The sequence below is a fragment of the Euprymna scolopes genome, chromosome 27 (genome assembly GCF_053919585.1).
Source record: "Euprymna scolopes isolate OS-2025 chromosome 27, ASM5391958v1, whole genome shotgun sequence".
Lineage (NCBI taxonomy): Eukaryota > Metazoa > Mollusca > Cephalopoda > Sepiida > Sepiolidae > Euprymna > Euprymna scolopes.
This window is the reverse complement of record NC_136508.1, coordinates 36,346,846-36,369,345: the sequence shown is the minus strand read 5'-3', so window position 1 is coordinate 36,369,345 and position 22,500 is coordinate 36,346,846. Positions and strand designations below refer to the sequence as shown.

Here is a 22,500-nt window from a genome sequence, read left to right as displayed (position 1 = left end):
AATTCAATGTTTGTAGGGAAATTTAGGTGTGACTGTAATCATGGAGGCGGACTGCTAAGAGTGGCATGTGCGAACTCGAAACCCGACCGACGGGACACAGAAAGGCGACAAATCATCAGGTTCGATCGCGTCTTAATTTGCATGAATGAGACAATATAAGGCCGACAGTAAGAGGTCGGGAACGAGTTGAGTTCTCGAGAACCGGAGTGAACGTGTTAGAGCGGAGAATGTTGCCAAGAATCCAGTCCAGCTTTTTTTTCTATCAGAAGCTATTTCGGCTTTAAATATGGGGCCGATGCGACTGAGATGAAATGGGAAATTTTAAACGATAGATTCATTTTAATGAAAGTACAATTCGAGTCAGATTTGTTTTTGAGGAAAGTCGTCACTCTTAAAAGAACTAAAAATGCAATTCGGACAACTTGTGTGCATTAAAGTCGTCGTTTTTAAACGAGGAATTTAAAATGAAATCATGCTGTGTTGAAAAGAAAAAGTTGTTTTTAAACGAAAATTATTTTATAAGAGTACAATTCGAGTCGGATTTTATTGTTTGAAAAACTTAAAATATGGTTAGGACTACTTGTATGTATTTAAAAATTATTTTTCAATGCTGAATTTAAACTGAAATCCTGATGTGCTGTAAAGAAAAAGCTGTTTTCAAACAAAAGAGTTCATCAGATTTTGCGGTCGTTAAGGTAGAAAACATTAATATTTTTTTTCTGAATTTACGATATTATACGTTCGGAGGATCAATTGTTCCGACAATAATATATTCATGGTGGTCGCTTTTTTTTCACTTTTACCTGGACATACATGTTGCCCAATCGTTAAAACACACACACACACACACACACACACAAAAAAAAAAAAAAAAAAAAAAAAAACGGTACTTGGGTGCCATCAGCCAGAAGCGAAACCGAAAACAAAATTTTGTAAGCAAAAAAAAAAAAAAAAAAAAAAATTGATGCGTGCTGGGCGCAAACTCACATAACTTAAGTTAGTAAACGAACGCGTTATCGATGGGTCCAAAAAGACACATATGTTATAACGTTGCAAATTTAGCTTTTTAAAATGGAAGTACATAACGACGGTTCATGCATGCGTGGTTGCAAACCGCGTCGAAAGCAAGGTTTTTATCCGAACACTTAAATATGAACGATATTTCTACACGGAATAATGTTCCAATTTTTTAAAAATATGTTTTACAATTTTTTTTATATATTTTGTCCGAGAGATCGCCCTTTCTAACGATACCGCGTTTGTGCCTGTACAATGCAGATGACTAAGTTTTTAGTGGGCATACGAACACACACACATAGACGTTTGAGATTCATATTATAGAAGAAAAGTAGGGTGGAGCGTCCGGCGTTGCCCGATCGTAAAGAACGGTTAAGTAATAATAATAATAATAATAATAATAATAATAATAATAATAATAATAATAATAAAACGGGACTTGGGTGCCATCAGCCAGAAGCGAAATCGAACGCAAAATTTTGTAAGCAAAAAAAAAAAAAAAAAAAAGAAAAAATGCCGCATGCTGTGCGCGATATAATTTAATTTTGTAAGCGAACACATTATCGGCCAGACTACAGTGACACATATGTTATGACGTTGCAAATTTGGCTTTTTAAAATGAAACAATGAATCGACCGTTCGCGCATGCATGGTTTGCAAGCAGTATCGAAACCAAGAGTTTTACCTGACCCCCTACAAGCAAAACGACACTTCTACATGCAATAATTTACGATTTTTTCTAATTTTTCGATATTATGTGTCCGAGAGATTGTTCTTTCTAACAGTACCACGTTCATGCCGCTTTAAAGCGGGTGGTAAAAGTCTTTAGCGAACGTACAAACACACACACAAACACACAGACGACTAAGATTTATACAGTAGAAGGCTTGCGTCGTTGAATTACGTTGTTTTTATAAGTCGGGAGTCACTATTTTTTATAGGAATCAATCTTCGCATTGACGACCGTAAGGCAAACTCCTATAATGTTTTCTAACAATAAAACGATCATCAAACGATATTAAACTAAATTATCACCTCATTAGCCGGATCCCTCTTTTCTTCAAAATCTTTGAGTCCTTTCTTTCTTGACTTGTACTGACATGCAGAAGTTCAAGTGTAATGTGAACAGACATCTCATTGCCCAACTCCCTACATATTATTGCTGTAAATTTGGTTCCAACTAGCAACCTTTTACGTCAAAGTTGCACTGTGGCTTGTTTGGGATGGAAATAACAATAATAAAAAAAAAACAACGATAAGTATTTACTTAAATTACAATTGTGGTGCCCACCCTATAGATAACAATTAACTCTTCCATTTACAATAAAGATTGGAAAATATATCTCTTGGCGTTGGCACACAAGCCATACACACTTGGCTGTCGGATCGACATATAATCACACTAAGATCCACCCTCCCAGGCTTTATCTTTTTTTCTTCCTACTTTTCACCCCAAACAAGGCGTATTGCCACTTAGATATAAGAAGCTACTATTTAGGAGCATGTCTATAGGAAGCTAAGGGAAGTTGAGCAGCGAAATGTTTGTTCTTATTACATTTATATTTTTGTAAATTAGTAGAGCCAGAGGAACAGGAAACAGGGAGGAGTTCCAATGTCTAGCAACCCGATACAAGAAACTATTAGAGTAGAAAGCTCTCCGACATATAGTGATCTCCAACAGAGGGGTTAGTCTATTGTTAATAGCCTGAGGCGCCCCTTTTAGGGAATACCAACGGGCCTCCTCAAGCATTTTTTGTGCATCACAGTGCACACGCTTCTTACTTCCCAGCGTGAGGCAGATACCTAAATTTCAAAAATTTGTTGGGAAAAATGTGCTTTTTCAATTTATTTACCCACCCCTTTACCGCTCGGGACGAAACCATTTTCAATTGGCGAAGAGCAAGAGGGAAGTGAGACGAAAACAAATAACAAGTCCGACGAACCAACCCAGACCTACCCCGCCGCTTGAAACGAATTAGGAAAGAAAAAAAGAGAAATATTTTTCTCAAAATGTCTTTTGGTAAAATATCCCAGACAACAACGAAACATTTTAAAGCTCATGAGATTTTCCTCGGGATTTACAAATTTCCTATTTTCCGCCGCCGCACCCAGTTGCCTTGCTAAATAACAGACTCTTTTTCTAACCCATTCTACCGCGACAATCGTTTTCAAATATACCAGCGTCTTCATGAAAATACACCAAGAATATGTTATTTTTGTTTCTTCCGGATCCTAAGTGAACGTAGAGATTATATTTATAAGTGCGTCCTGTGTATATAAGAACATGTTTTCGCCAGACCCATTTTTATTGCATAATTTAAGCATTTTAAAATTTTTAGTTCCTTTGAATCTTAAAGTCGTTGTTGCTTCAACATGGCCGATTTTAAATCCTAAACACTCAAAGGTGCTTGTTTACGTAAGTTTGGGAAGTTATACTAATTTCGCCACCACAGGTAAGCACGTGATAACGTTTTCACCTGAAATGCGTTGATTCAAAAGATCAATAATGCAAAGAAGCACTTCCTTGAAAAATAACTAAAAACAAACAAAAACGTTTCACGGTGTATTGAAGATTGGAAGACAAATTTGTAGATTAACATCAGCTATCCCCCCCCCTCCCAACAAGATTGTACTTTTTTTTAAAAAGCGATTATGTGTGAACACTCTCCAAAACCTTATGGAAAGAAGAAAAAAAAAACATTTAGAATTTAGAATGCGTGATGAGTTTCGTATATAAATTTAATATAAATTGGTCCTCCATTTCCGGGCCATTATAACCTTTTATGAATGTTAACAACATTTTTTATCACTAATATTAAGTTTGTCATTAATGGACCAGAAATGATCTTCATTTCATAATATCAAAATTCTCACAAAAGATTTTGCGGAATTTTGCTATCAGGATTACGTCCTCCCCAAATTCTCCCCTACGACAGAAAACACTCTAAGTAACATCTGAACGTAGCAAATCTTATCAAGAACATCTATGCCAACAAGGCAACTGGTCCTGATAACATTCCATTCAGTGTACTAAAAAAATTGCAACCGGAAATAGCTCATATTCTTACAAAGCTGTTCAATCGTTACTTAAAGGAGAAATGCTTTCCATAACCTTAGAAGATATCATTGGTTTGCCCAGCATTTAAAAATACCAGAGATCAGATTTCAACATCCCAGTATAAACTGACCAGTTTCCTGTATATCATAAGTAAGTTGTTTGAGTCTGTAATAAATAAAAAAAAAAAGTTTTCAACCACATCAGCTTTTAAGTAGAAAGCAATAGGGATTTTGTCCTGCAAGTTCTACGGCTGAATAGATGACTATGATATCGCACAGAGTCAGTGAATCTATCAACGTGGTGCTTCGTTTGTAGGATGATGCATATATATGGATACATACATACATACATACATACATACATACACTATATACACACATACACATACATACAGATATACATACATATATATTCATGTATACACATACATATATATTCACATATACGAATATATAAATACATACATATATATTCACATATACGTATATATAAGCACATACATATACATGCATATACATTCACATATACGTATATATATAAATACATACCTATACACACATATATATTCACATATACGTATATATAAATACATACATATTCACATATACGTATATATAAATACATACATATATATTCACATGTACGTATATATAAATACATACATATATATTCATATATACGTATATATAAACTCATGCATATACATGCATGCGTATACACATACATAGTATGATGATGATACTCCCATCGATTTCGACGTACGAGGTTCCGCGACAACAACTAAAGTTGTTCGGAAATCCACAAAGATGAATTTTTATAGCGGTGAAAGCTTTGTGCAGAACCAACCACATTTGTGGTACAACTGCTAATCTTTGTCGGTGCACTGGTTGCCACAAGACAGAACAGATAGTAGATCTCAGGTTTTACGCAATGATCGGTTAATTAGTTTAGGAGTGAATCCTCTGAAACCACTGTCATTAATTTTCCTCACTCTTTAACTGTGCCTAAATCAAAACGTAGATTCCATGAACAAGGCTTCTTTCTTAGAAGTGCACAACTGTGGAACACTCTTCCGTTTGCCTGTCTCCCACCTGACTACAACTTGGATGTCTTCAAGTCCAACATAAATTAATTCCTGATGAACCGCCCCCTTAAGTAAGACACTTTATCAAATCTCCAATACTAACGATTACTACGATACTATCCCATTGATTACTGTAATGCAATAACCCTTATCCTCGAGTGGCTTCTGGGTGCGGCGGCGGAACATAGGAAATATAAACGGTGACCTCCATAGAAAAAAAAAACAACAAAAAAACATACGTATATCTAACTTTATATATTCGCTCTCATCTCTCTCTCTCTCTCTATATATATATATATATATATATATATATATATATATATGTATAATTATTATAGTAAAAAAATAATTATGACTCCCTTTAAGAAATTCGTTTCTTATCGTTGAGTACTTTCAGTTGAATTAAAGTCGGTCGATTTAGCTCTTATGCATAGATCATCGTATAACGATTAGATCACTGTCTGGCTGACGTAAATGAACATTTAAAATTAAGATGTTTAAATTCAACGTTATTTCACGCGGTTAATGGTAGCCGAATTGATACGGTCTTCGCTAATCGAGCCGGAGATGTCTCGTGTTGCGGGGTTCGAATCGTTCGGCTGGTATTAATCGTGACACCTTGCACTGAAGATTACCGATTGGATGAAACACTGGTGTCTGTAGGTATTTAATTATTATAGTAAAAAAATAATTATATATATATATATATATATATATATATTTTTTTTTTTTTTACACAGTGATCACCACTTATCAAGGCCCGGAAGCCACTCAGGGATAAGGGTTATTGCAAGTACATTACGTTAGTGTGGAGATTTGATGGAGTGTTTACTTAAGGGGGCGGTTCATTAGGAATTTGTTAACATTAGACTTGAAGACATCCAAGTTGTGGTCCGGAGGGAAGCAGGCAGACGGAACAGAGTTCCACAGGCGTGCAGTTCTAAGAAAGAAGCTTTGTTCATGGAATCCGCGTTTTGATTTAGGCACAGATATAGAGTGGGGGAAATTTTTCACAGTGGATTCAGCTAGACGGGTGTTTTTCGTGAAAGATTGGCGAGGGGGGACCAGGGATTGGAGTTCAGATATATATATATGGGATTGTTTTACTGTACACAAATTCGAAAAAGTTGTCACAAAACAAATGCAGAACAAATAAATGTTATCAAAGGCAAGCTAAGTTACTTTTCTACTCAACTGGATATGTTTTTATTGTTTATATTTAATGTAACGTGTTTATTCAACTCGAAAAACAGTGTTAACCGATGTATTGGAAAATTCAAAATGGCGCACGACTCTCTCTCGGAGACGGTAAGTTTGGGAAAATGAGTTATAAATAAAAAAACAGTCAAAATACTGTTAAAACCCCGACGAATATATGTCAGCCTATGTCACGGTAACATATATTGAGCGAGTTTCTAACAGTATTTTATCTGTTTTTTTTTTATTATTTATAACTCATTTTCCCAAACTTACCGCTTCAAAGAGAAAGTCGGCTGCCATTTTAAATTTTCCAATACATCGGTAAACACTGTATGTTTTCCGAGCTGAGTAAACATGTTACATTAAATAAAAACGCTAAAAACATATCCAGTTAGGTAGAAAGTAACTTATCTTGCCTTTGATAACATTTATTTGTTATACATTTGTTTTGTGACAACTTTTTCGAATCTATGTGTACAGTAAAACAAACCCATATATATTTATAAGAGAGATAGATAGAGAGAGAAGGGGGAAAAGGGAAGGGAAAAGAAAATGCAAGTGGTCTGCCCATGCACCATAATGCCATCAATGAAAACTACTGCTGTAAAGTGGTTGATAACTTTTCTTTTTTTTTAATTTACTACAGACTCAAACAACTTATGATATACAGGAGACTGATTAGTTCATGCTGGGAAATTAAATTTGATCTCTGGTATTTTTAAATGCTGGACAACCAACGAAATTTTCTGAGGTTAATTATAAAACTGTGTGTGTGTGTGTGTGTGTGTGTGTGTGTGTGTGTGTCCATTTTTACAAAGTGCATCTCCTACGAGAAGCAAGGTCGCAGAGTGGCGCGATAAAGTCAAATGATTGCATTTTTTATGAACCATATTTTTATAGGATTTTAGCCGATAAAATAACTACTACGGAGCCAAAGTTTAAAAACAATTGGAATTTGCCAACCGTAAATCGACTTAAAGTGCTGTTGTATATATGTACCATATATATTTATACGTTAAAGTCGGTTCATTTTTAACTATTTCTCATCTATCCGACGATAGCTTAAATAGTAATGATTCAGATTGAAACGCTATGTTTTGGCTTCGATCCTAGCTGATGGTACCAAAAGCATTTATTTTTAACTTTCGAAATTACAAGATATTAATTAAGCTACAATATATAATAATCGATAGAAAATTGACTATAATAATAAATACGAAATCTGTATAAATTAAAATATCATATTTCAGCGTATTTTACAACCATTCAATGCCAGGCGGTCCGCTAGTTAAATATATAAATAACCAAACAAATAATATAGATTTTTTTTAATACTTTAAAATAAAATACGTATAAAATACGTTTATAAGCAAAAATTTCAACGCAATATTATAAGAATAAACAGATATTTACATGTTTAAAATTAATATTTCGACGATATACGCCATCTTCAGAATTTTATACATTTTTTTTTCCTCGACATGATGGTAAATAATATAGATTCCGCGTGTTGGTCGTCTGCGGTGATATTTGCGATGGAGGCAACGGCAAAGACGTCAGTTTTTTTTTTTTTTTTTTTTCACGTTCTTTTCCTCCTTCGCGGTGCGGGTCCGAGCCTGCCTGCCTACAAACACCTGAACAATACCGGTAATCCAGGCTATTGTAAAATAAATATTTATTTGATTAAATTAATATTTTTTGACCATGAATTTACTCCTCAAAAAAAAACAAAACAAAAAAAACAAACAAAAAAAAACGCCTATATTAAACAGATGACTTTTTTTACTTTAAGGGGAGAAGTCGGTTAAATATGACAACCATAACATGCTTTCCCTAAAGTAAATGACCTACATATCCCTAAGAAGATTCTAACTAATGAAAATCTGCGCGTGAAAATTAAAAACATGAAAAAGGCGTGTAGACAAACAACTGGCCGCGTTCCAAAAAATCACTTGATTCTAGTTAATCGCTTAAATCTATCCTCATCATCGTCTTAAGCTTAACACCTGCGCAGGTGAATAAGTGAATAAAACAAAAACAATATTTTCGTCGAAAGCCGTAGTTTGGCTTGTCTCTTTTAAAGCATATCGATTCGTTTGTTTTACGGTTGTATGTAGCCGCTTTCAACTGTGTGTATATATATCATCCACATACAGTACTGTTTCGCGGTTTCACAGTTCATTGGTGCGGCTAGACAAGCAACTACATTAAGCCATGATCTGACAGTCTGAGCTTCTAACTGTTTCGCCAATCGTTTGCTGTTATGCGGGCAGTGAATTAACAATGTTTTCACATTGTCCAAATACCTAAGCTCAATTTCTTTTACACAAAGAGAATCGCTTAATACGCTAATGGTAATTTGTATATAACTTCCCAATATGTTCAACCCAAGATAGGGAGCATTATAGTCATCCACATACAGTACTGTTTCGCAGCATCAGTGCAGCTAGACAAACAACACCTCAAGCCAGGATCGAAACCAGACCGCCCATATGACAGTTTGAGCTTCTAACCGGTGCGATATATACAGTCCTGGTCAAAATCATAAGACCACTTAAGAAAGTAAGTGTTTATTATCGAATTTTTAATCAAACAAATGGTTGAAACCATTGCCAAAAGGGAAAATATGATGGAAAAAAAAAATGAAATCTGCTTCATTCGAAACCTTTACCCTGATCTAATAATTAAAAAAAAAAAAAAAAAAAAAAAATTTCACCGGGTCAAAATAATAAGACCACTGATAATTTATTTAACAAAAGGCAATTATAAATTATCAAAAAGAGTCCCAGTATTTAGTATACCCTCCATTATTACGAATTACTTAATTCTCTTCGGCATGCTTGCGACTAAGTTTTTTTTATCAGTTGCGAAGGAATTTTATCCCATGTACTGAAAATTGAATCAGAAAGTTCCTTTATCGAACCATACTGGGTTCCATCCTTGAACACTTCTTTTGCCATCCATCCCCAAAGATTTTCAATGAGATTGGGGTCCGGAGAACATGCTGGATGATCTAACAATTCTATATTATTTGCAGAAAAGTATTCTTGTGCTTGTCGAGAAGTGTATCGCAGCGTGGTCTTGCTGGAAAATCCAATTTTTTCCACACAGACGTGGACCTTCAGTCCTGATAGAAGCATTTTAAAGCATTGAAATGTACTTCAATGATGTTTTTCGGCCTTTCACTACTTGCAACTTTAGGGTCCCAGCTGACGAGAAAGCATCCCAGATCATTAAAGACTCTCCTCCACCATGCTGAGTTGAAAAAGTCTCTTTGAGTAAATTTTTATCATGCCAATAGTGTTGAAATCCATCTGGACCATCTAGATTAAACTTTTTCTCATCGGAGAAAATTACATTTTCCCACTTCTCTTCATCCCAAGTCTGATATTTGGCGGCCTAGTTAAATCGGTTAGTTTTGTGCTGTTCAAGAAGACGTGGTTTCTACAGTCGCTTTAAATGATTGAAACCCTTCATTTTCAGATGCCTTCTGATGGTTTTAGGACTACATTCTGCTTCTGTTTAGCTTTTCAATCGACTTGAGCTCATACTGGAGTTTTTTTTTAACTTCTTCTGATACGGCAATCCAGTGATAGGGTTATTTTTTTATTTTTTGGTCGACCTGGACTCTTTTTGTGCCCATATTGATCTGAATTTCTTAAAAAATTTGTGCTGATCGTTTTGCTACGATTCACTTCGTTTGCAATGGATCTATGGGAGAGTCCACCCCTATTAAGCTCAAAGATCCTTCCTGTCTCAAATTCTGATAATGGTTTCCCTTTTGCCATTTCTAATTTAGTAAGATGTTTTTTATCCACTAACAAGTTGCTTTTAGTAACATAGAAAGCTTTTCGTATTCATTTTTTCAAAACTAGTCGATTTTATTAAAGTGGTCTTATCATTTTGACTAGGTGAAAATGTTTGTTTTTTAAAAAATAATTATTAGATCAGGGTTAAGGCTTCGAATGAAGCAGATTTCATATTTTTCCATCATATTTCCCCTTTTGGCAATGGTTTCAACCATTTGTTTGATTAAAAATTCGATAATATGCGTAAACGCTTACTTTCTTAAGTAGTCTTATGATTTTGACCAGGACTGTATATATATATATATATATATATATATATATATATATATATATATATATATATTATACATACACACACGTGTGTATAAGAGTCTTGAACACCTCAGGAAATGATTAATATTGTAGACTAATACGAAATGTAGATAATATATATATATATATATATATATATATATATATTAGATATATTATATTGTATATATGTTCTATATATATTATATATATCATAGATTATATTAATACTATATATTATATATATTATATTATATATATTACATTATATATATATATATACTCCTATACATTTAGTTTTTTTGTCTATTAATATTCATATCAAAAACTCTTTTTTTTCTAAAAGGAAAACACAACTTTGTTACATATGAGTTGTTGAATTGCATTCATTTGCAAAAGATCTAGCTAATTTGAATGTTCTTTTAAGCATTCAATTTAATTAATTCCCTATTAGTTTTTTTTCGTTTTTATGGAATGGTCATCTTTCGTTAACTATTACGTGTAATTATATTCATGCAGATATTCTACATGATTTATACTTGCGTAATATTTGCGTAAAAAGGTTATAGTAAACACAAACCACTTTCTATATATATTTATGTGTGCGTATATATTTGTTTAAAAAAATTGCCTACCAAACTCCTCCGTCAGATTTTAGTATACAGACATGAAACTTCATATATAGGCTATTTGAACCCATGCAAAACTTTATATTTGGCTTTTAGCCGGGGAAAATCTGTGCAAAAGTGTGAAAATTAAAAAAAAAAATGAAATTTGCCAGGTGAAGGTCGAACGACGGCATTACTTGTATGCATACGTAACGTAATAGTTATTGATTCATGTTTTAATTTTTAGTCTTGCAGCAGTAAACATGTCTTCATAGTGCAGTCATTAATGTCAAGGTAAACAATAAATCGTAAGCTAAACATTTTAGTTTCGATTCTCGGTAGTGGCGCACGAATCATTTATTTTTTAAAAACTTTTTAAATGATTACTATATTGGGTATAATAGAATATAATAATGAATACGAAATTTGAATTAATCAAAATATCACATTTAAGCGTATTTTATGACCGGGCAATGCCGGGCGGCCTACAAGTATATATATATATATATATATATATATATATATATATATATATATATATATATATGGCCGGTCATAAAATACGCTTAAATATGCTATTTTGATTAATGCATATATATATATATATATATATATATATATATATATATATATATATATATATATTTAAATGAGGTGGTGGTCATCAAAAATGTGTATTTTTTAACATTATTATTATTATTCCGTGTCTTATGTTTAGATCATTGTAATAATGTTTTTAAATCATTGAAATCGTTTTTAACGCGTTTCAGACGTTCTGTGAAGCGTCCTCCTCAGAAATTATTTAAAATGCATAGAATATATTCGAGATGTGTTGGAGATGTAAAAAGAGCATTTTCGTAGTTCATTTGAAATATTTCCAAGAGATGGAAACGTATAAGTGAATCTACTTTTCATTAGAATGTTCAATTTTTATTACTGTTTTATTGGACTGTGGTCACTCCTGTCTTATGTTTCTCTCTCTCTTTCTGCTTATGTTTTTATTTATCTTTCTTTGTTTTTTTTTTAGGGTAGGATGTGTGTGTGTGTGTGTGTGTGTGTTTTCTTTTATTGGTTTGAAGAATGTATGTACTGTTTTATAGTATATTTTAAATAATTTCTGAAGAGGACGCTTCACAGAACGTCTGAAACGCGTTAAAAACGATTTCAATGGTTTCAAAACATTATTACAATGATCTAAACATAATTTTCAATGAAAAACCAAGACACGGAATAATAAAATAATGTTCAAAGTACACATTGTTGGTGACCACCCCCTTATTTAAATATACATCTTTCTCTCGTTGGAATTTCTTAACCCATTATATATATATATATATATATATATATATATATATATATATATATATATATATATATATACTTGATTGCTTTTTTTTTCTGCAACGAGTTTTTTTTTGTGTATCACAAACACGTGTCTTAACAAAAATTGTTATAAGACCACATGGATGCATCCCCTCTCTAAAGACTGGTACATGATCAACTATGTGATGATAAAACGACGGGATCAAAGCGACTTCAAATCGACACGGTCTTTTCACACCACGTGCTACGTTTCAAATCACGCTCTGCTTCGTAGTAAAACATTATTTCGTCTAGATCGCAGAAGGGTGAAAAAAAAAAAAAAACTTCTGTGCCAAAGCGTACAAACACCTTACCGTTGAAATTTCATGACCAGCGGCTTCTTGCGGAACAGCTTGATGAAGTGCTGGAATCTGTGGAAATAAGTAATGACATTGAAGCATCTTGGAAATCTTTGGTGAAAATCTCTTCAGCTCTTAAAATCTCTTCAGGTGTTTGGGCTGCCTATTCGCAAACACCAAGATTGGTTTGATGAGAACAATGAAGATGTACAGGCTTTATCGCTCAAATGCATAATTCCCAAAAGTTTGGGTTGAGGATAAAAACTCATCCGGGGAAAAGAAATTATACACATCATGCAAAGCCAATGTTCGAAGATCCCTACATACAATGAAAGAAGCTTGGTTGTCTGCACAGGCTACCTATCTCCAGAAAGCCTTTGATAGAAAAGACTACAAAGCATTCTGCGAAGGTATGAAGAATTCGATTAATGGACACCTGTTGAGAGACGAGGGTAAAATCTTGAAAAGGTGGAAGCTACATTTTGATATTCTCAACAATACATCTTCTAATGATGAAGATGTTCTTGAATTAACCACTTAACGGCCAGAAATATCAGAGTTATCGTTTTTACTGAACTTTCAGGAAGTTCTAGCAGCTATTGAACAAATAATGCCTGGAAAAAACATCGGGAAAAGATACAATACCATCGGAAATTTTCAACTACGGTGGTACAAAGCTTGTGAAGAAATTACTAGAATTATTTATTGAAATTTGGAAGCAAGGAATTATTTATTGAAATTTGGAAGCAAGGAATGATCCCACAAGATTGTACAAATATAAGGGAAATAAGAAGGCATGTGATAAGTAGGGCTATGACAACAGCATATTCTTATCATTGTTTTGACTCTCGAGTATATATCCGACACAGTTAATCAACCGAGAACCACATTACTCTATATAAAAGCATATAAGATATCAACGGATACACACTCGAGAGTCAAAACAATGAAAAGAATTTGCTGTTGTCTTATCCTTAGTGATAAGTATGGCTATGACAAGAATATTCTTTTCATTATTTTGACTCTCGAGTATATATCAATTAATATCTTATATGTTTTTAGATAAAGTGATGTGGTTCTCGATTGATTAACTGTGTCGGATATACAATGAAAAGAATACCCTCTTGTCACAGCCCTAGTGATAAGCACCGCAGTATTTCTCTTCTTTCCATAGTTGGTAAAATCTTAGCAATGTTGATTTTGAACCGGATCATAAAGCATGTAATTGACGATGTATATCCTGAGTCACAGTGTGGCTTTCGTGCACGTCGCGGCAACATAGATATGATGTGCTCCTTGAGAAAGTTCCTGAAAAGAATCAGGAGATGTATATGGTATTTGTGGACCTCACTAAAGCATTCAACACTGTAAACAGGACTGCCCTACGGAAAGTGTTGCGAAAGCTTGGTATATCCGAAAATAAGTTGACAGTGATAGTATCATTTCACGAGAGAATGAAGGCAAATGTTGTTTCAGATGGTGAGATATCTGACTTATTCGGCGTCGCTAACGGCACTAAACAGGGACGTGCCATGACCCTTGTACTGTACGATCATAGTTTGAAATATATCAAGAATTCAACTGAAGTAACGTAAACACTAATGGAACGCTTAATGATGAAATAGTCAATAAAAGTGAATCCCCCCCCCAGTGCCATTGAGAAACTTCGCCATCGACTTTGGAAAGTTCGGTGCATTAAACTTCAAGCGAAGATACAGGTCTACAAGGCTGTAGTTCTCACAACACGCTGGTATAGCTCAGAGTCTTGGACACTACAAAAGACAAATTCAAAATTTTTTTTTTTATTTATTGCGGACTATTATCATCATGTTTTCTTAGTTGTTTCACGACGTTTCGGCCAACTGTTCCTTTGGCCTTCCTCAGGTGGTAACGCCGTGAAACAACTAATAAAAGATGAGGATAATAGTCCTCAATAAAATAAATAAATAAATTAATAAATAATACTCATCTCAATAATGAATTGCAATTAAATAATATATACAAATTCAATAGTTGGATTTTTTTCACAAAAGGTTGTCTTCGAGAAATGTGTGGAGTTAGTTTAAGCGATAGAATTGCAAATGCTGACCTTTCCATCATGTGCGACGTTGATGGTAGTGAGCCCTTTCTGATAAAATCACAGCTGCGTTGGACTGGCCATGTGTTGTGTATGCAAAAGGAAAGAATTTCGAAACTGTTGATGTACAGTCAACTTGACACCGGTTATCGGACAACGTATTACTTAGGTATAGGGAAAAATTAAAAAGCAATCTCTTAGTTGCTGAAATAAACCCCACTGATTGAAGACTTTGTGATTGATCATTATGAATGGAGGTCTACATGCTTCAAAGGCATTATGAAAAATGCAGCATCAAACATTGTCAAACTGCGTCAAACTATGGGGGGGGGGGATCGTCCCAGCTATATACTTCAACAATCCACAATCTTGCACAATTTTTTTAACTTGTCTAGACTGAAATGTCATCTGCGACTCACACACAAGGTTAACTAGACAGATTAGTAAGATCCTCATACGTCGAAATCGACGGTAAAGTCCATGATATCCATTCCCTATTGCAAAAGTTAGCGAGTAAAACTGTAGGACGGAACTATTTTCAGGTGTTTAGAGGTTAGGAAAAAGACAAATAGAAAGGGAGATTTCTCCCTGCTACCGTCTTAAATGAATTCTTCACTATATTTCCATAATGTGACATCTTTGTATCTCCCATTTTTATTTCTATACCGTTCATAGATCTTTACAAATATGTATGAGAGAGAGAGAGAGAGAGAGAGAGAGAGACAGACAGACAGACAGAGAGACAGAGAAAGAGAGAGAGTCAGAGAGAGAGAGAGAGAGAGAGAGAGAGAGAGAGACAGGCAGACAGACAGACAGAGAGACAGACAGACAGAGACAGAGACACCATAAATGCATAAAAATAGTATTCCTATATGAACAGAAATTTATTCAATTCATAGATCCAATAAAGATTTTGTCAATTCTTTTTATTCCCGGAAATTTCCGAATAATAAAATTATTCTGCTTCAAAGGAGAAAAACACGAAAAAATTCTTATTATTCACTAACAGGTCAGTTTTGTTCAAAATCCACTGTTCAAGTGCTTGGGTGATTTAGTAAGAGAATTTTAACTTATTTTTTGAAAAATTATGGATATAAATATAGATCGGTAGAAAAAAAAAAAGACATCAACAAAAAAAAAAATTATTCACGAAAAAAAAAAAAATAACAAAAAAAAAAAAAATCTTTTCTCTTTCATAAAAAGTAAATTATCGAATTCTTATTATAAACATTGCTTTTTCTCAAGAGGTAAGAACAAAGTTTATATATATATATATATATATATATATATATATATATATATATATATATTGTAGTCATCGACATACAGTCCTGTTTCGTTGTATCACAACTCATCAGTGCCGCTAGACTAGCACCTCTCCTAGGCCAAGAATTGCACCTAGAACCATCGCGTTGAATCAGCAGTTCTACCGATCGACTCACGGGAGCGGCGCCCGTAAATTATCTCGCCAAATGTCTATTTAAACTCACATTTGTCCACCACTTTTACAGTGCTCTAACCGCTTGTTTATAAACAAACAATGAGCGTCGCATTTTTTAGCCAATTATGTAGCGGGTGAGATTATTTACGACAGTGCTCTACCCAAAGAGGGGGGGGGCTTAAAATATTTGTAGCCATCGACGTATGTATACTAACAGAGAGACCCGACGTTGCCCGGGATTGAATGATAATCAGCGAATGTTTCACACTCCCATATTTTATTGTCATCAAAATCAACAAAATCGTCCATTTTTTTATTCAAATCGATTGATTGCCTGCTCTAGTTTGGGACTCACTGCGGTGCACCAGGACGAAGCTTCACATGCCCCCCCTCCCGCAGTGACTTAGTCCACAATACAGTGTAGTTTACATTGCACCGTAGATTTTATAAAATAATTATCTTTATATATAATGGCTTGAATTAAAATTTAGAATGCAAAAGTCAAGTATCATGGTTCAATCTATATATCTATAAAAGTGAAAATGTGTGTGCGTGAGGACACTTCTCAACCTATATACTCAATGAAGTTTCGATCTATAAACTTTAAATTTTGTATATAGGGTATTTATACATGTGGACAATAAGGTGTAAGTCCCTGTCTCTCTTTATCTCTAAAACTTTTTAACGGTACGAAAACTATACAGTGCTTTGAAAATAATATACGAACAAATCCTTTCACCAACAAACTCATCAGGAGTTAATCGTTGTATATCAAAATATGCAAAAAGATGAATCAAATTTCCACATTAGTATATAGAGCCCTCAGGGTTAGTTCTTTCAACAAACTCGAACACGAATTGAGCACTGTCAAATACATTTTCAATCATAATGGTTATTTGGAGAATTTGATTAAATATACTATTAATAAACAAGTGCAAAAATACAATTCTCCTATAGCTCTGGGTTCGTTCAAGTGTCCTGTTTATATAAAACTACCTTGGATTGGAGTTGCTGGTCAGTGTTTGGGAAGACATTATTAAGTCTGTAACAACTTGTTTCCGTCTGCCGTATTACGGTTGTTTTCGGTGTAAGATCTGCATTCCCACTGGTCACGAAGGATGGTTTGCTCCACATCACGCAAAGTAATGTTATTTATGAATTTAATTGTCAGTGCGCTGCTGGCTATGTGGGTCGAACCTCCCTGAACTTGCAGACACGCACCAACCACCATATGCCGGCATAAATTAGAATAGGCAAGCAACGTCGTTTTCGCCCCTCTTCTCCATTGGAATCTAGAATTGGTCAACATCTAATTGAAAATCCAGCGTGTGCCAATACTTATAAAATGGATTGTTTCAGAATTTTGAACCGGTCTGATTCTCAAAATCATATAAAGATTTTGGAGCCAGTTACAATTCTTTCATGCAAGCCGTCGCTTTGCTGACAGAAATAATTCGTTAAATCATTAGACTTGCTCGGAGGTATATCTTAATCAGTCTCATACAGCCTCCATTTCAATTGTACATATATTTTCTTTATATATATATATATATATATATATATATATATATATATATATATATATATATATATATCACGAATTTATATTAGACTTTTCTCCCCTTTATTTTTGTATATCTCCGAGTATTTGCGTTTGCACGACAATTTAATTCGTCTTTTTGCATCTTTTGATAGCTAACGATTAACTCATGATAATATATATATATATATATATATATATATATATATATATATATATATATATATATATATAAGAATATACCTCCAGTGATAGATAGAAGTAATTCCCTGAAAAGAACATTTTCGCACCAATTTTGTATCCTATTGCAAAAATTCAAATCCACATATAATGATACTAATCTTTATGTCTAGAATCCTTATTTTATCTTTTGATTCTTTTTGTGTACTTCCGACTTATTCTATCAATCATCAGAAACGCGCGCAAAATTCAGAAGAATGATTGCTTAACGGCTAAGTATTTATTAATGCTAATTATTACGCTAGACACTTAAAAGTCCTGTGATTAGTTTCGTAATTCATAACATTAATTGCAGGATGTCTAGTTTTCATGTAAGTGACTTTTTATTTACATGGAAGTCACCACTTATGAAGGCCCGGAAGCCAGTCGGGGATAAGGGTTATTGCGTGTACAGTAATCAATGGAATAGTATTGTAGTAATCGTTAGTAATGGAGATTTGATAAAGTGTCTTACTTAAGGGGGCGATTCATCAGGAATTTGTTTATGTTAGACTTGAAGGCATCCAAGTCAGGCAGACGGAAAAGAGTTCCACTGGCGTGCACTTAAGCTTTGTTCATGGAATGTACGTTTTGGTTTTGGCACAGGCAATTTTTGACAGTGGTTTGAGCTAGACGGGTGTTTATCGTGAAAGATTGGCGAGGGGGGGGCAGGGATTGGAATTCAGACGAGCCCCTGCCATGGAAGTAACGATAAAACAAAAACAGGCTCGCAACGTCTCTTCTGTGGGAGAGGGATTGCAGTGAAGAGAAAAGAGCACCCCCACTACACTTTTTAATCTCTCGATGTTGCTATCGCAGTGTATTATTTTAAAAGTCGTTCAACCTCTATCGATTTGGCATAAAGTTCGTTTTCTAATTCAACAGTCTATAACTTTTGCCGTTTTTAACGAGCTAAAAGTCTACTTCTTTATTGGCCACATTTCAAGTTCTTATATCTGTTGTACTATCAATGATAGTAAAATGAAATTGTTAAAATTAAATAAAAATTAACCAAATTCATTAATAATTACTAGCGGGACCTGTGGAAATTCCACAGAGGACTCATTCAGACGTAATATATTGATGTTAGCGTTCTGTAGATGTTCAGCATAAATGGAGACGCTCTGATATTATTGTAGCTTTTTTGTTAAAACTGCAAAAGTATTTATCCAAGCTAGCAGAGACGCCCGGCGTAGCGAAGTCGTAAAATACGTTCAAATATGATATTTTAATTGTTGCAGATTTTGCATATATTATTATTATAGCATTAATGTTCTATCTATTTTTATATGTTATAAAATTGCGATTTCTAAAATAAAAAATACATCTATATGACTTGGGTTCATCAGCTTGAATCGAAACCGCATCCCAAACTTATGAATATATATAACTTTAGTTCCTTCAGCTATAATCGAAACCGAAACCAAAACTTATGAAGAATTCTTGGTAAAATTATTTATGACAAGAAATGGAAGTACATAACAATTAAACGACCCGGATGTAAGCGTGACACAGAAAATAACACACATGCGATCGTATTAATACATAGATATACATATGTATATGTCAGGCATGCTATTTTTGTTTAGCCTTAATAGTTTTCGCGATATTCAATGTTTAAATATGTGCATAACTTTAGTAACAACCTGTATTATGGCTACCTGGCGTTGCCCGGGAGCATAAGCAACAAAATAGTAGAGAAATTTTAAATATAACAAATTACTATATGATATATAATTTTGTTTTTGTACAGAGGTGGGGGGGTCTCTCTCTTAGATATGTAATTTATTTTAAGGGTTATAAAATGGTACAGTGGTTTGATAAACGCTGGTTGATGTAATGTCCACCATTCTCAATGTGAGAAACGCGAAGTTGTAGCGTACAATATATTAGATGAGATGATAAGTCTTTTCTTTAAGACAAATAATACGTATTGAAAACGATTCATAATTTTTTTTCTCAAAATAATCGATTATTTTATGGTTTTATTATATACATTAAAAATCAATTTATTCGATAAATAACGAATAATAATAAACAAAACGCCCTTTTTCAAAACAAATACGCAAATATCAGAGTTTTATCAGATGTACTGCTGGTTTGGCAAGCCAAGAGCAATTTCCAAGTTTATTAAATTTTTTTTATGAAAATCACTCTAGACAAGGCATGCAGCCACCTGACGTAAGAAACTAAAAAATACAACTTCATGGTCAGAAACTTGCCAACGATAAATGTTAGATTAAATAGCTTCTGACCCAGAAAACAGCAGTTCTTCTTTCTTTGTCAGAAATATCTCTCATGGAATGCAAGGAGTAAAGGACAAAAGAGGAGAAGTAAGAGTTACGAGGCTGCCGAAAATAAACCCATTGGATTCGTTAGTTTTGTAGCATATAATTTCTTTTCAGGTTATTTAACGCTGAAACAACATCAATTCACTGAATATCAATTGCTATTTTACCTACAATTAAGAAGAGTTTACTCTCAACAACATCGTAACTCTCCTTATCCTTATTTTGTCCTTTAGTCTTCACATTCCATGAGTGATGTTTTCGACAAAGGGAGGAGAATTGCTGTTTTCTGAGTCGGAATCTACCCATCTAACTAAGAGGAGTAGAAAGTGAACCTCGGGTTAACTTTCGACAGTCGTATAACTCTCGCTCCCCTTATAGTCCTTTAGTCCTCACATTCCATGAACGATGTTTCTGACAAAAAAAAAAGGGAAAAAATTACTGTTTCCTGGGTTGGAATCTATCCGTGTAAAATTTATCATTGGCTATTTTGTTTTTTACCTTGAAGTAGTAATTTTTTCTTTAGTTTTTTACATCAAGTGGTTTCATACCTTGTCTGGAGCGATTTCCACACACACACACACACACACACACACACACACAAAAAAAAAAAAAAAAAAAATTAGCACAGATGAGATTTGAACTCTGTTCAGCTGATTCCGAAGTCTGAACTAGTATCCATTATGCCTGACGTTACTCCCTTTGATTATTGACAAAATTCAAATTCGAAACCTACGTGCGTTCAATTGTTTGGAATAAGCCCGCGATAATAATAAGCCACTTAACGAGATCGATAATAACACACAAAAAAATCTATTTATATGAAGTTAGGTATGTTTATATGCTTATAAGTACATGGTTTACGCTTAAACTAATTAACTGATCATTATGAATTTTGGGAGACAATTGCTAAGTGCAAGGTTAGATTAAGTGGGCTGTATTTTATAGTTATGCAAAGGAGGCAAAAAGGTGTTTCTTTTTTTTTGCTTCAAATTCACCACTTATCAAGGTCAGGAAGCTACTTAAGGATAAGGGTTATACTTTGTCCTGTCAGATAGTTAGTGAGAGAACTCAGTGATAATCAATAATGGTTGAACTTGGTAGGGCTTAGATATTTAAGAGGACGGGTCAATAAAAACTTATTTATATTGGACTTGAAAACGATCAAGTTATAGTTAGCCGGGAAGCAGCTGAACCATATCTTGTTCCACAGACGGACAGTTCTAAGAAATGAATTGGAATTTAGATTTTGTCTTAGACACATATAGAAAGTAACAAATGTTTTACATGGGTTGAAGCTCAGTCGAGCACCTGCCATGAAAGTAACGATAGAGCAGAAATAAACTTGCAGTATTTCTTCTGTGAGAAAGAGAGAGTAGGGAGGCGAAAAGGTCGTCGCATACTAAATTCCAAAGATGGTTTTGGACTCAAGGAGGAGAGGGTACTCTTGGGAGCTCCACCCCATATGTAGCAACACTACTCCATTCTTGATCGTAGTTGACTCTTGAACAGGTAGAGGATAGTGTCGGGAGCAAGACACTTTCTGGAGCAGGAGAATGATTTTACCATTTTCCCAACACCCTTTGTGAAAATTCATCATTATGAATTTTAGAAGATAATTGCTAAGTGTGAAGTTTGATAATGTGGGCTATATTTAGTTATGCAAAGAGGCGGTGGATTTTTGTGAAAAACTTAATAAAAGGTATTAAACATCAATGAATAAATATTCCTCAAATTTCAGTTCCTTAGAGAATTTTCAAGGACTTTTAGGGACATAATATAAGCACAACGTAAAATTTGAAAATTCAAATGTTTCAGATTTGATCGAATCATTGGATATCAATTAAACAAGGATCCTTTAATTAAAATTTCTTCTAAAGCCACCTTACATTTTAGATATTTTTATAGAGTCAAAATAATGTAATCAGTTTTGATCCAAATTGGATCAAGGATTCTAAACATACAGCTTTAATCTTTCTGAAACAGGTATTAATATAGTTAAGAATTAATGGGATGGATCCATTGAGAATTGAACCCTGCTCAGCTGATTCCAAAATTTGGGTTGATATCAATTACGTCACAAGTTCATCAACCCACTTCTTGATTATTGGCAGCATTCAGATATGTGTTCAATTGTTTAGTATAAGCCTGTGTATTTGTTTTACTAACAATTTATTAAGACCCAAAGGCCACTGGAGGATAAGGGT

At 34.0% G+C, this 22,500-nt stretch overlaps 1 protein-coding gene across 7 annotated transcripts in view; it reads right to left on the bottom strand.

Moving 5' to 3' along the window:
* The window catches only part of LOC145248827 (uncharacterized), a 338,846-nt gene that overhangs the window by 167,779 nt on the left and 148,567 nt on the right, over window positions 1-22,500 (bottom strand). For 3 of the 7 annotated variants that reach the window (XM_080110520.1, XM_080110517.1, XM_080110518.1), the window contains exon 2: window positions 12,744-12,800. The exons of the other annotated variants lie outside the window; for them this stretch is intronic. In XM_080110520.1, coding sequence (XP_079966646.1) covers window positions 12,744-12,800 — 57 coding nt within the window. The remainder of the gene's footprint in view (window positions 1-12,743; window positions 12,801-22,500) is intronic. 7 annotated transcript variants of the gene reach the window in all.